The sequence below is a fragment of the Euprymna scolopes genome, chromosome 8 (genome assembly GCF_053919585.1).
Source record: "Euprymna scolopes isolate OS-2025 chromosome 8, ASM5391958v1, whole genome shotgun sequence".
Lineage (NCBI taxonomy): Eukaryota > Metazoa > Mollusca > Cephalopoda > Sepiida > Sepiolidae > Euprymna > Euprymna scolopes.
This window is the reverse complement of record NC_136489.1, coordinates 21,789,316-21,804,906: the sequence shown is the minus strand read 5'-3', so window position 1 is coordinate 21,804,906 and position 15,591 is coordinate 21,789,316. Positions and strand designations below refer to the sequence as shown.

General features: G+C 33.4%; 1 protein-coding gene across 2 annotated transcripts in view; it reads right to left on the bottom strand.

Annotated features, from left to right (window-relative positions):
• Window positions 1-15,591, bottom strand: part of LOC145283504 (U5 small nuclear ribonucleoprotein 200 kDa helicase-like) — a 137,135-nt gene that overhangs the window by 87,953 nt on the left and 33,591 nt on the right. For both annotated transcript variants that reach the window (XM_080132336.1, XM_080132337.1), the window contains exons 11-16: window positions 14,451-14,506; window positions 13,611-13,748; window positions 9,707-9,862; window positions 5,092-5,262; window positions 1,403-1,461; window positions 731-989 (exon numbers count right to left, since the gene is read on the bottom strand). In XM_080132336.1, coding sequence (XP_079988462.1) covers window positions 731-989; window positions 1,403-1,461; window positions 5,092-5,262; window positions 9,707-9,862; window positions 13,611-13,748; window positions 14,451-14,506 — 839 coding nt within the window. The remainder of the gene's footprint in view (window positions 1-730; window positions 990-1,402; window positions 1,462-5,091; window positions 5,263-9,706; window positions 9,863-13,610; window positions 13,749-14,450; window positions 14,507-15,591) is intronic.

The following is a 15,591-nucleotide window of genomic DNA, read 5'->3' as shown; positions in this document are numbered from 1 at the left end:
ACGTCGCAGCCCATATATATATATATATATATATATATATATATATATGTAGTTACTGTAATTGACATGTAATAATTTGGCTTTGGTAATTCTTTTTCTCAAAAAAAGATTGTGCAAAAAGTGATAAATTAATTGTTATTTTACAATATAAGTTGGAATTAATTTCTAACACTTGAGGAGAGTCAGTACATTTCATTGGCCACTGTGTTTTTGGTTTAGTTTTGTTTAGTTTTTTACATTTAAATTTCGAATTTCCGGTATTGTGGATATTATATGGAAAACAATAGATAGTTTCATGATAAAGGGACGTAACTCTTGTATCGACAATAATACTATGTAATTTCAGAACAATGTATTTCGATTTTATTTTCAATATTTAAAAAATAAACGAGGGAAAGATTTAGAAATCGCTACTCAGAAAGAGCAGTCATCTTTCTGAGGAGTCCATGGAAGAAGAATCCAGGATTGACATAAAATAATGGTTATTCTTCTATGAACAAAATAGATCCATAATTGTACTGAAATTTGTTGATCTGAAAGAAAAAATGATTGGTAAGATGAATAAAATTCTTTGAAATATAGCAAAATGTTTATTTATGCTCTGTTGTTATATGCTAACAATCATCGAGCTTTCATTTTGAATAGTTTGATATATATAAAGAATACACAGCATATGCAAAAACATTTTTTCACACACCTATACCTGAGTGTGTATGTGTATGTAACAAACCTGATTTTTGCCAGCATGTTCCATAATTTTCTCATAAACAATCTCATTCATTATCTGAAATCGTTTCACTGCTTTCTTCTCTGTGATTCCGATGAACTGCTGTTCAAGAGGCACTGGTCGGTAACTGTTATCAAAGAAAAACAAGCCACGGGCAGCATCGACTCTCAGGAATGTCGATATATCTTCGTAATTAGGCAGAGTAGCGCTGAGGCCAACAAGACGGACTTCTTCTTGGGTTGTTTCGATATTACGGATCGTCCTAAAATATGGAATAAAAAAATAGTGAAAGATATTTTAACATGTTCAGTGTTTAACATTTTTTATTGCTATTGGAGAGGGGGTTAGGGTTAGAGGATGGGGAAAGAGGAAAAGGAAAGGAGCAGGAAGGAAAAAGAGTGAAAGGGGAAGAGAGAAATGGTAAACGATGGAGAGGATGAAAAGGGGAAAGAAGGAGACAGAAAGAAAGAGGGAAGAAGGAAAGAAAGTGTGAAAAAGGGGAGGAGGAGAGGAAAAACGGAAGAAGAGAAAGAGAGGGAGAGAGAAAGAGAAGGAGAGAAAGAGAGGGGAAAAGGAAAGAGGGAAAGGAGGGAAGGGGAAGAGAGAGAAAAGAAAAGGGAGAGGATGAGAAAGAAAGAAAAAGGGAGGGATGCAAAAATAAAGAATCATAATTACCTAGCAACCAGGGATTCAAGCACTGGTCCTCGGTCATCATGCAGTAAGTGAATTTCATCCTGTAAAGAAATTAATTTTATCATAAGTTGATGCACACAACAACTTTCATTTCATCCCCACCCCCACATTTATAAAAGTGTTTTACAATTTTTTTTTTTTTTCAGATTGATTTGCTGCCATTGTTAAATGTCATTTTAAAATTTTGTACCATAAACATTCGGTAAAAATAAAATATGCAAATTTTTTCACATACATGGAAAACAAACATTTATCAGATTTACTTGGAAAAAAAAAAAAGAAACAAAAAAGAGAAAAATGATTAAGAAAAAGAAGTAAAAAAGCAAAAGGAAAAGAAAAAAGGAAAAGAAAAAAAGGAAAAGAAAAAAAGGAAAACCGTCTTTCTTGTGGAAAAGTAGACTCCAGATTCAAATATTTTATTTATTTCTCGGCCAACCAGAAAATGTGCTGAACATGGTGTTTATCAAATAAGTAAAAATCGGTTAAAAATATAGCAAGAATTTTTCTGGCACTTCGTACTAGCATCACAAATGCTACTACCACAAATTTTTGACAAAAAATGCATACAATGAAACTAGTTCATACTGGCACACTTCTGCAATCAGTGCCAGAACTACTGTAACGTAACATAATAAACAAAGCTGTAGCATTACATGTGGGTGGAGTGGAGAAATTCTTTCAAATTCCCCCCCAAACAATTGTTTGTCATCTTGTTAAAGAAAATTGTAAACAGTTGTGGGTTTAAATGATACGTCGAAGGTAGCAGTTGTATAGATCTTGATCATTTTCTTTTTAAGAGTGACAGTATTTCTATTGTTTGAATGCGTTGAAATCTGAAAATTAACACGTTAGAGACCAATCAAAATGCAGATTTTCTTTTTGATAAGCATATTTACGAGATGCCTTCAATAAGTTTCCAGACTTTTTTTGTACAGGCATTTAAAATTGTTGTAAACGATTGAAAATCCAATATGTTATTGCTGTACATCTTATGATATGACTGACCAATTTTTATGATTTCAGGTTCAAATGAACAGCTACAGCAAGAAACCTGATCATCACAGCTGGTGAATTTCAAAAATGCAATCTTGACATGAGGACACTTTAGAAGAAAGATATGCAATAAAATTTTGTTTTAAACTTGGAAAAAATATCACAGAAACGTATGGAATGCTTCAGACTGCATTTGGACCGTCTTGCATGAATCGAGCATCAGTTTTTGAATGGCATAAAAGATTCAAGGAAGGCAAAAAGTCTGTGAGGGATGATGAGAGGTGTGGGAGGAGCAAAAAAGTCAGAACACCAGAGTTAATTGGCCAAATAAAGAATTTCATGGATAATGACCGTTGTGAGTCTCTAGAGACAAGTGCACAATTTGATGTCAGTGTGGGAACTTACACAAAATTATTCGCAAGGAACTGAAGATACAGAAGATTTGCACTAAGTTTGTTCCAAGGGTGCTCAGAGAAGATCATACTATTTGAGCAAGATGGGCATCAAGACAGTTCCTCAGCCTCCCTATAGTCCAGTCCTTGCTTCCTGTGACTTTTGGTTGTTCTCTCAGAGGCTGTCATTATGAGACAATTGAGGAGATGAAAGAGGCTTGATTAATACTTTATTAATTTTTATGATTTTTGGAATATAAAATCTTCATTCTGTGATAAGTAGGTAGAATATAATTTGTTTTTTTTTTCATTTTTGTTTGTTGCGAAAAGTGCCAATCTGAATAAGCACCACATAAACTATTGCAATTAAGTTAGTTTAGTGCAAATATGCAAAAATATTAGAATTTGGAATAAAATTATGACTCCTACACTACTTCAAAAATTATGTTCCATTTAAAGAACAATGGTAGGAAAAACGTTAAGGAAGAAACAGCAGTTGTAATATTTTTGTTTCTTAAAATTCTTTTATGTAGATTTACCACAAGTCCAAATCTGAGGTGGCATTAGCGCACACATGAGAGAGAGAGAGATATTAGTATTCTTATTAAGAATAAATGTGTGGATACAATGGACATCTTAGGAGGAAATTTCGCTCTTGGTGACTATCAAAGTTTTCCTTTCAGTTAATACAGCATTATTGGTGATCTATCACATGCCATGTTCATGGACAAAATAATCTAAAACTTTTGCTTCTGTCAACACCGTCATATCCTGATGATTCTTGGTTTTCACTCTACTTTGACCTATTACTCCATATTTAACCTTCAAGTCATCTCTTATTGTTATTTTTCATGGAAATTGAATTATTTCCCAAACTTCATGTCACTTTTTACCTGCAGTTAATTCAACTCTTGGTAGGATTAACACTAGTTGATGTAATTACTATCCAACATAAGGCTATTAATTATATGTAAGACATTCTCTTTAAGAAAAATTAATAAAGAAATCAACTCATATTCTGTTGCAATATTTTTGGTATAATAAAATAAGGTGTAATTACAGAAAAATGGAAGGTTCTATTGATAGGAATTGACCAATCAAATGGAAAGATGCTCTGCTACCAACCAATCAGAAACCAGAATCACTCCATAGCAATACAGAGCTAGATACTCTACTAAACTAGATGAATTCTTCAACTAGAATCTAATAAAACCAAGAGACGAAAAGAAAGATATACTATAATATATTAAAATGGTCAATTAAAGAGAAGAAAATAATGTTCTAAACTTCTTTACTCAGTGTTTGAGAGATAAAGAATTTTAATGAAACATTCAAATATCTATGTATCTCAGAGAAATTTAAGTGTTAGTCCCAGGTAGGGAGCCCCTTGATTTCGAAGAACTCCAACTAAAGGAAAATGAAACAAAGAGTTCTGCACATACTTTTCGTTTTTCACATGAGAAAGAACTTTGCTCTTCAGAACTTCTAAGGATTAGCTATCCAACAGGAAACTATTCTCTTTGCTTCTAAAACTAAAATGGCTTACAACTTGAAATATTCTTTCAAAGTTTTATATCAATAAAACCATTTAACTTTCGTTCATTCTTATATATTGCGATCCTCAAGAGTCGAGCGACAAGATGGAATGCCTCATATTACAATCAAAACTTCATGCTTATTTAGCTTCAAAAATTTTTTAGTAAAAAAAATGCAGAAAAGTCTTTATGATTTACATACCCATCACTGAACAAAGATGGCACATTCCAAAAATCACATAATTTGATCAAGTAGTTTATTATTTAAGAAAATCACTTTTATGACTTTTCAATGCATTAGAAACCAACTGCCATATTTGATTGAATTCAAAATTCATACCTGGTTAACCCACCCACAATAACAACCTCTTTAAAAGCAACTGCTCATCAATAGTTGCTAAAAATATCTAATCTCTAAAAAAATCATAAAAATTTGATTTTTTTTTTTTAAATATATACTCGATAAAAAATATATACTTGATCAATTTTTGTGATTTTTTGGAAGATAACATCTCTATTCCATCACAAATCGGTACACCAAACAGGTTTTTCTTTCATTTTTGTTTTCCTAAATAAGTACAAGTCTAAAGAAGCAACCAAAACTCTTCTACAATATACAAGCATGAGTGAGCTTCATACGACACAAACTCTGCGTATGTTTCATCATCATCAATTGATGATTGAAAAAAAAAAGAAAAGATATTCACTTTATACACATGCATGAAAATGCTAAAAGAGAAAGGATACTCACAAATATCATAAGCCGAACCGTCTGAGTGTATGTTCGTTCTCCTCCTTTTCTTGTAATAATATCCCACTTCTCCGGTGTACACACAATCACTTGAGTGGCTGTTATCTGTTCCTTGGTCAGTTGGTGGTCACCGGTCAATTCAGCTACTTTTAAGCCATATGATTTCAACCTCTATTCAATTAAAATATAAAGAAAATGATACTAATAATAAAATGGTAATAATAACTAGATTTTCATAAAGCAAATATTTAAGACAGACATTGTTTCTCAGAGATAAAAGGGATACTTTGCATGGTTTGGAGGAGATCAGAGGAAAGGAGATCTACAGGGTGTCCCAAAAGAAGCTGATGGTTAAAAAAAAAAAAAAAAAAAAAAAAAAAAGAAAAGAAAAATCATAACTTTCTTAAATTTTTTTACATTTTTCTTTTATTTTTTCAGATCATCTAGAGTAACCCTTCCAAGGTCATCATGAGTCGTTACACTACCGAGGAACGGATATTTATCGTAGAGTCGTATTTTCGGTTGAATGAGTCAATATCAGAAACTAAAAAAGAATTTCGACAAAACTTCAACACAAGAAATTCCCGTACTCCCAATGCAATAAAAGCTATGGTGGCTCGATTTCATGAGCAAGGGTCTGTATGTGACCTCCCTAAATCTGATAGACCCCGTACGGCAAGAAGTGATGAGAATCGTCAGAGATTAGCAGAGATTGTGGCCGAGGATCCATCCACATCAGTAAGAAGGAGATCAAGTCAAATTGGGGTCTCTTGATCAATGTTGTTCCAGCAGGACAGTACAATGGCGCATACGGCACGAGAAACATTAAACCTGCTCCAGGACATATTCGGCAACTGAATAATTTCTGGTGGCTGTGAGATAAATTGACCACCCTGCTCACCAGATCTCACATGTGCAGATTCCTTCCTTTGGGGTTAACTCAAAGAGCGGGTATATGCAAACAAACCAGCCACAATAAATCCCCTTAAAACAATATAGAGGAAGAAATTAGGACCATAAGCCCTGAAACATTAAGTGATGTGCTGGACAATGCCCTGCAGCGTACAAGAGTGCGAAAATGAAAATAGTGGACATCTGAGTAACATCATTTTTCATAACTAAAATTAGACCTTGTGAAAAACATACCCTAGATTAAGTTGTGTAAATAAAATTAGAATAAGTAGACTATGATATCTTACTTTATCGCAAAAAAATCACGGAAAGGCTCATCTACATACATATGAAAATTGGAAAGCATAACTTAAATATTGAGGAAGTTAATCAAATTTAAAATCCGTCAGCTTCTTTTGGGACACCCTGTATATATAAAATAGTCCCTCTGTAACATGATTCTTACATCTTAAGGTTATAGTCAGTTAACATACTTCCTAACTTCTGGCATAGTGCTACTGAAAGCGGTGACAAGGTAAATCAGTTCCTTCACTTTTTTCTCTCACGCATATGCAAGTAAATCTAAACAATACAATATAAATGCGGAAAGTGTCTCAGGGGTCTATCCTGGGACCTCTGTTATTCCTAATATTCATAAATGACCTCCCTGACAAAATTGCCTGTGAGATGGGTATATATGCTGACGACACCACGCTCTATAACAGACACGACAGGAAAACAAATGAACACATATCTAAGGAAATGGCAGAAGCACTAGAGGATGACCTCCGATCTGTAATGGAATGAGGACATAAATGGATGGTCACATTCAATACTGCCAAGACTAAACTGGTTTCCTTCAATAACTACAAGAAACCTTCTCTGCCACCAATAGCAATGGCCAGTGACTCTTTATTTGAGAGTACATCTTTCAAACTGCTTGGCCTAACGTTCACAGGAAACATGAGTTGGAACAATTACATTGAAAGCATTGCCAGGGCCCCTGCAAAGAAGGTAGGCTCTCTCTACCGTGCTAGAAAACTACTAACACCCGGAAGTATCCTGTACCTCTATAAGGCCACCATTGTTGTATTGTTGTCACATTTGGGCTGGTGCATCTACCACTAGTCTCTCGCTCCTAGACAAGGTTCAAAAGAGAGTCGCCAATCTGATAGGTCCTGAAATGTCATCTAAGCTTCAGCCTCTGTCTCATCGACGAAATGTTGCATCCCTTTGCCTTTTCTACAAGTGACGAACTGCAAGCACTTGTGCCCCCTCGATGTAAATACTCCCGACAAGCAGCTAAATCCCACTCCTTCACAGTAGAGATCCCTAGATATAATAGAGCCTTCTACTCCAGTAGTTTCTTCCTCATGACAGCTAGACTTTGGAATTCCCTACCGGATCCCTGCTTCCCCAACCGTACTGACATGCAGAAGTTCAAGTGCAACGTGAACCGACATCTTGCTGCCCAAATCCCAACATATTGCCCCAGTAGTTGCTGCCCCTGATAGTAGCCCCCCTACACCAAAGTGGCAATGCGCCTTGTTTGGGGTGAAAATGTAAAAAAAAAAAAATAAAAAAATATCCATTTATTTCTGGGATGTCACACTCGCGCAATGGTTTTAACATTTGCATATTTGTCAGTGGCTTTGTTACACTTCTTGAACAGAGTGCAAAAACAAATTCCTACTTCAATAGATTCTACACTGGTTGCAAATCTCTACCCGTCACATTGCTGCATCTATGTGCTTATTTTACAAATACTTTCACAGACTGTGCTCCAATGAACTTTAGGACTCTTGGTTTAGGAGATATCTAAATAAACAAATATGAAAATTTTAATGAATTCTATGCAGATCTTGAAAATACATAGAATTTTTGTTTATAACTTCAGAATGAATAGTTTTTTCTAAGCAAAAAGACCCTTTATGCACTTAGCTTTTAAATGTAACACTTTAGGACTTTTAAGAGATATTTATATAAACACAAATATAAATACATAAAATTGAATCCCCCCTCAATTTAAGTACCCCCAACCCATCTGACTAGCAGCAAAATCACACCCCTTCACTGTAAAGGTCTCTAAATGCCAGAAGATTTTTCTACTCTAATGGTTTCCTTCATTGCTTGGATTGCTTGCTTGCAGGATTTTTTACCTTCTTCCAGAAATCTTGAAAACAATTTTTCAGAGAAACAAAATTCGGTAAAGTATTCGTTATAGAGTTTGAAGAGAACTGGAGCAATTTCAGTAGAGTATTTTTTTCATTAGTATAGCAGAGATGAGATCAGACCCACACACCTTTGAGATGACTAGGTTTTTTATATCAGATGAGAAAGGGTGATTTTCATATGATCAAGTGTAGCTAATATTTGACAAGGGAAATTTAGGTAGGAGTGTTTTATGTGTCTCAGTTGCTATACAAACAATGTCATGATTGTTAGATAGTAGGAAAATTGTTGATTGCCCATTATTTACCACACAGATAAATTTTCCAGAAATCGCAAGTTCCTAATTTGTGCGACTCAATGCGTTTGCTGGTGATTTTGGTATGCTTTCTCTTGGCTTACAATTATTTCTAGATTCTATATACTTCTATCTATTTGTACTGGACTTATGTCAGGTAAGTCTGCAGAATGCATGCTGCCTTTGAGCAAGAGTAGTTGCACAAGTAGAAGTGAAACACTGGGGAGAGTAGGGTTTTATATAAAACTTCCATGATGACCTAGAATGCATTACACTTTTTACATCTAAAGTAGTTTTATTTTTATTACAAAAAATCATTTTTAAAAGATTAATGGAAATCTTGCAAGTTTGAATTACTACTGAGTTATTTCCCTTGTTTCTTGAAATGATTTTCAGATGCTCACGTGAGACAAACATTCATTTTACTCATAAAATTTTATTTTTTTAGTTGAAAATAAAACTAAATCAATTTATGTGATTTTTAGAATATATTTTCATCCTATCATGATTATATACATCACAGACTTTTTTTTTTTTTTTTTTAATATAAGGGGAATTCCGGACAAGAACCAGAAAGCTTTTATTTTTTATTTGTATTTATGCAGAATAAGGTGCATGCTATTGTTAGAATTTTCTGGGCAGTTTAAATAAAATGCTGAACTGTGCCAAAATGCTGACTCAATAAAATCATAACAGCTAACATCATTTAAGAAAACATTTATTTGCTATCATTGGTAGCAAAAATGAAATAAATATTTATCTTGATTTGAAAAAAAAAAAATCTTAAAAAAAAAAAAAAAAAAAAAAAAAAAAACCTATCAAAAAATTAAAATGTTTTTGCTATCAGTTATTTATTACTTAAAAAATAAGTATTTATTCATAAAACTTACCTTAAAATGATTGTTTTTTTTTTTTGCTTGATTTTAATTAAGTTTCATAAAAATTGTTCAATAATTATTCATTGTATTTTCTTCATAACAATAAAACGAATATCATTTTCATATTTTTCATTTTCTCAGAAATAAGAGGATATATTTTTCATAAAATTTGGCCAACATTTCTGTGTTAAAAAAAATCACGAAACTTTTGTTCCGCCCTTTCTAATGTTTTACGTAAGCTGTTCAGAAAATTACGATGATAGCAATGTCCTTATTCTGTAAATTCAATGTAAATATTGTAGTCTATAACCTTTTACATTTTAAATTAAAAAATGCTAATGATGTGTAATAAAAACAAAAAAGGGATTAGATGTCATACCTCGGTGAAGTTTCCCACCATTTCTTGTACTAAAGATTTCATTGGTGCAATGTAGATTATCTTGAATTCATCAGTGTTGATGGTTCCATCTGAATTGATGTGTTTACCAATTTCTCTCAACATACAAAGCAAAGCAACATTTGTCTTACCAGCTCCCTGGAGAAAAAAGGATGGAAAAAAGATTTGGGGATGTCTGTTTTATAGCATGTCAACACTTTTGAGTTACTAACAGTTAAAAGTACATAAAAGTTTATAGAACACAATTTGTTTAAAAAAAAAATGACATAATTTATATAAAAAGCATTAGAATAAAAATACCCACCTAATTTTAACATGTGGAAACAATTTATAAGATTTTTTTTAAATGGTAAAAATACATAATAGTTAACACTATTTGTTCTCCCTCTTTTCTCCAGTGGAATCCACTTATTTTTAATATGTGAAAACGATTTATAAGATTTTTTTTAAATTGTAAAAGTATAGAATGGATAACACTTGATAACTTGCAGTTATGAAACAATTATAGATTCTATTATTTGGATTACCATTTTCATCTTGGTGTTATTTTCACAACATTTTGGCCAGTAGCTCCCAACCTTCTTCAGAACAGTAGTCCAAATAATACAACATAAAACGAATTATCCTCATCTAAAAAAAAAATTCAGAAACAAAACATTCTCATCTACAATATATATATATATATATATATATATATATATATATATATATATATATATATATATATATTTTTTTTTTACACATTTCCCCATTATCGTAAACAATTTTATATAACTATTCAAAAGATGTGATTATTTTATAAAACCATTTTTCACGTAACGTTCGTTTTTCTGTTTTTTTTTTTTACTTTACTTACCCACCCCCGACCACACACCTAAAAACACCCGGGTATCCACCGATTTTTTAAATTTTAATATCAAAACAGGCTTATTTAAGCCATTTTTCACATGTTCGTTTTTCTGTTTTTTTTTGTTTTTTCGATTTTTACATTCAACATCATTCGTTTGCCTTACGTTAGTTTTTTTTGTTTTTTTCCTCAATGTTTTGATTACCCCCCCCGCTTAATTTTTAACGTTGTTTTCTTTTTTTACTTCGCTTATAACAATGCTTACGTCGTCGTCGTCGTAACGTTCGACGACTTCCGTGCGAGCACCTGTCAATTTGGTTCTTATTTAAACAAATTCAAACATCTTTCAGTAACTCATTCTTGGGGGGGGGGATAAAAACATTGAAAAAAAAAAAAACTAACGTAAGGCAAACGAACGATGAAAACGGAAAAACGAACACGTGAAAAATGACTTAAATAAGCCTGTTTCGATATTAAAATTAAAAAAATTGGTGGGTACCCGGGTGTTTTTGGGTGTGTGGTCGGGGGTGGATAAGCGAAGTAAAAAAAAAAAAAAAAAAAAAAAAAAAAATGAACGTTACATGAAAAATGGCTTAAATAACACTGGTTCAATATTTGAATTTAAAAAATTGAAAAAAAAAAAAAAAAAAAAAAAAAAAAAAGAAAAAAAAAGAAGACATCTCACACCATGATTCGAACCCAAAACGTTTAAATAACGAACCAACGCGCTTATCAACTGAGCTAACGCGACGTACATGAAACTTAGTCAATTTGTTCGGTTTTTCAACTATTTAAAGTAAATCAGGTCATGACGTCATCTGCCGCATGTGTAGAACCGGTCGTTGTCACAAGAAGACCGTTTTTCCAGCGGCCTTGGCAACAGATTTAATGTATGTGTTCCATTTAAGATCAGGAGTAAAGGTCAAGCCCAGAAGCTTGTCAAAACATGAGGCCTCCCCAAGACGAGAGTCATTCATTTCAATTGATGCCAGATGGGGATTAAAGCGTTGATGATGTAAAAATAAAAGCTTGGTTTTAGATGCATTAAAAGTAACCAGCCACCTCTTTCCCCATTGTACCACTTGCTCAAGATCAGAGGAGAGAGAATCGGAGAGAACTTGGTCGTTTACGGTCTTAGATGTGCTACCATAGATAGTAGTGTCATCAGCATAGATGTCTACAAATGATGTAAGAATGTGATTTGGAAGGTCATTAATATAGATCAGGAAGAGAGTTGGACCCAGGATGGACCCCTGAGGGACTCCAGCATTAATATTAAGAGCTTCTGATTTCTGCCCATCAACCACTACTCTTATGAACCTGTCAGAGAGAAATGATTTAATAATTAAGACATTTCCAGCTATACCGTAGCTGGAGATCTTGTGAAGTAAACCATACTCTATCAAAGGCCTTTGCTATGTCAAGAGCAATTGTCCTAGAAAGGTAGCCTCCGTCGAGAGATTCGCTAATTCTATGAGATATAACTGTAAGCACATCTAGCAGAACGGAAACCATATTGAGTGTCACTAAGAAGGTTATTTTTGCTCAAATGGTTGATTACTTCTCTATTTAACTCAGATTCCAGCAACTTACTCATGACGCACAGGAGACTTATTGGCCTGTACTGTGAGGGAGATGAGCGATCACCTGAATTCTTAAATATAGGGCATACTGATGAGATTTTCCAGAGTGACGGGAAGCAATTCTCCTTAAGACAATGTTTAAACAGTTTTGTAAGGATGGGCACAAGTTCTGGTTGAAGTTTTTTGAGTACTAAAATTGGAATACCGTCAGGGCTGGTTGCTTTACTGGAATCAAGGTTTTTGATTAGCTTGGTAACATCACGTACATATATTTGTATATCACATAGCATGTTTTATGATACAGGAGGAAATATTGGAAGTTGGCAGCCTTGGTCGCAAAGGTTAGAATTAGCTGCAAAGTTCTTGGTAAAGAGTTTGGCTTTGTCTGATCCTGACGAGATTACCTCAGGTCCTTTTATGAGAGTTGGGATAGAGCCCACACTTCTGTTCAGGATTCTGTTTGCTATTTGCCAAAACTGGTGGGAACTAAGCCGCTGCTCAGCTACTTTGAACTTGACGGACTGAGCATACAACTCTCTTGCGTTCTTTATTACTTTTTTACAGTGGTTGCTGGCAGTTCTGAAAGCGGCTTTAGTCTCAGTACATCTATTACGTTGGAAGCAAAGTGATTTCTATGCGCAATGGCAGCAGCACATTCCGGAGAGAACCACGGCTGGCTGTTAGGTTTTTGTTGGAATTTTTTTGAGGGTATGAAACAGTCTATACCTACAATCAATCATTCCGTCAGGTCTGATACTAAAGAGGACACATCCTTTTTAAACATGGAACGCAGAGGTAGATCTGATATAAATGTGCGGAAGCTATCCCAGTCAGCCATAGACTATCGATATACTGTAATTAAAAATTAGTAACAAAATACAGTACAATATAAAATACACATGTATATAATCAAATAACACCATCAGAGCAAATACCATAACCAAGGGCTGAAAAAACATTGTATTCCACATCATAACCTGAAAAAAAAAAAAAAAAAAAAAGAACGTATCCTAGGGTCACCGTATCACAGTATTCTACTGTATTTTAATGGAATGTGCTCTGATGAACTCATTGCACTTGTACCCCCTCGATGTAAATATCCCCAACAAACCCGCTTGGCAACAAAATCACACCCCTTCACTGTTGAGATCCTTAAATGTCAGAAAGTTTTCTACTCAAATAGCTTCTTCCCTAGAACGGCTAGACTGTGGAATTCCCTTCCTGCTACCTGCTTCCCAAACTGTACTGATATGCAGAAGTTCCAATGCAATGTAAACCAACATCTTCATTTTTCTTCGGCATGGTCCGAATTAGTAGCCCCTTACGTTCAAGTGGCAATATGCCTTGTTTGAGGTGAAGGTGAGTAAAAAAAAAAAAGTATTCTCATCTTAAATCTTCTTAAAAATATTTGCTGTTCTATAAATAGGAATACTGAAAAAAAAACAAAAAAACTTACAGTGGGTGCACACAGTAATATATTTTCAGACGATTCCAAAGCTGTTTTGAAAAGCCGACTCTGTATACGATTTAAACTTTTGAAGCCTTCAAATGCAGGTTGGGCATATTTCGGCAGACGATCAATGGGAACCAGAGTCTGAAAGAAGACAAATTATTACCAAATAAAATACACTTATAGAAATATATTAATAATAATAATTTTCTTTTCAAATGATTAAATTTTATAAATTTTCAATATTGTTTTTAAATCTCTATCTCTACTATTGTGTGTGTGTGAATTCATTCCCTATCGACTTGAAAACAGCTGGGCCGAATTTTATGAAATTTAACACAAAGGTACTTTATGTGCCTGGTAGGGTTCTTAAGTTTTGTATCAGAATCTCTTCAATAAGTATTGATAATCAAAATAATCTGATGGAAGAAGAAACATGCGATTTTCAGTAAAGTTAACACCTTACACAGCCTAACATCACAAGTGCATTTGAGAAGTTTTATTACCACACAAGCCGAAATATCTGGCATAAAAAATAATCAACAGTGGGTTCTTTTATATGACAGGTGTGCATTTGAAAAAAATGCTTCTGTTTAGAGCACAACCATGATACTTGACTTTTGTAAATTGTATTGTGGACTAAGTCACTGCAGAAAGGCATTTGAGGCTTCCTCCCAGTGCACAATCGATTTGATTGAAAAATGAGATATTTCATTGATTTCAATGACAATAAAAATATGGGAGTGCGAAACATTTGTTGGTCATTATTCAATCCCAGACAATGTCGGGTCTCGCTGCTAGTACTTAAATAGAAGTTTTATTAAAAAAATATATTTGAATACTAACCTCATTTTGATCAAATGGTTTTGGCTTCAAAGCAGGTACGTGAACTTCTTCATAGCCTAAAAAAAAAAATTGAACATTCACACAAAAATAGCAATAAAAACAAAAAAGACATTAACACAATAATCTAAAAGAAAAAAAAAAAAAAACATGTTTCCATACAGTGTTCTTTTACACCAAAATTAAGTAACATTGAGTCTGGTCTGATCAATATTTAAATGAATAGGTGCTTTCTAGAACTTGGTCTGAGGGGGATAACTCCATCTTACTAATAAATTTGTTAATTTTTTTCATATGAGAATTTAGGACACTAAAACCAACCAATTCTAGGAATTAAGTAAAAAAGGACACAACTACTTTTTTTTTTAAACAGAAAACATTAAAAAAAATAGCAATCTTTATTAAAGGAAATTGTGGCGCAACTACTTTTTTTATTAACAAGTTTTTTGAAGCATAATCTTTTAACATTACAAAAAAGAAGTAGTTAAAGAAAAATGATAAATTTTATTAAAGACATTTTTATTTTATAACTAGCATTTCAGCCCGGCGTTGTCCGGATGTTTGGAGGTGAGGTGTATGTTGAGCAAAAAAAAAAAAAAAAGTGGTCAATTTTTTTAAACTTTGACCCCTATTATGATCCTTTAAAATTTATTGTTTTGGGCTCAAATCAAATTATTAAGTTAGATCCATGTCCAAGGAACCTATATCTAAAATTTCAAGTGTTTAGACCCAAAATTATCAGAGGAGTTTGGTAGAGTTCTCAACGGTCAAATTGTTGAACTTTGACCCCTTAACAGCCAAATTTGTGGATGAAAACCCATCACAAAGATTTTCCCAAATCTCAGTACCCTGTATATCAAATTTCGAGTCTGTAGACTTAAAATTGACAGAGATATTGCATCGGGAAATGTACACACACAGACACGTTCACTTTTTATAATAAACTATTTTATATTTTAATAAAAAAAATTTATTTTATAATTAAAAAAGTAGTCAAAAAAAATGAAATAGGCGCGTCACAGTTTTCTTTAATAAAAATTCCTTTTCTTTTGTAATGTTTTCATGTTTTTGTTTAAACAAAAAACTAGTCACATCTTTCTTTTCTTACAATTCATTGAAGTTGAGTTGGTTTCAGCATCCTAAA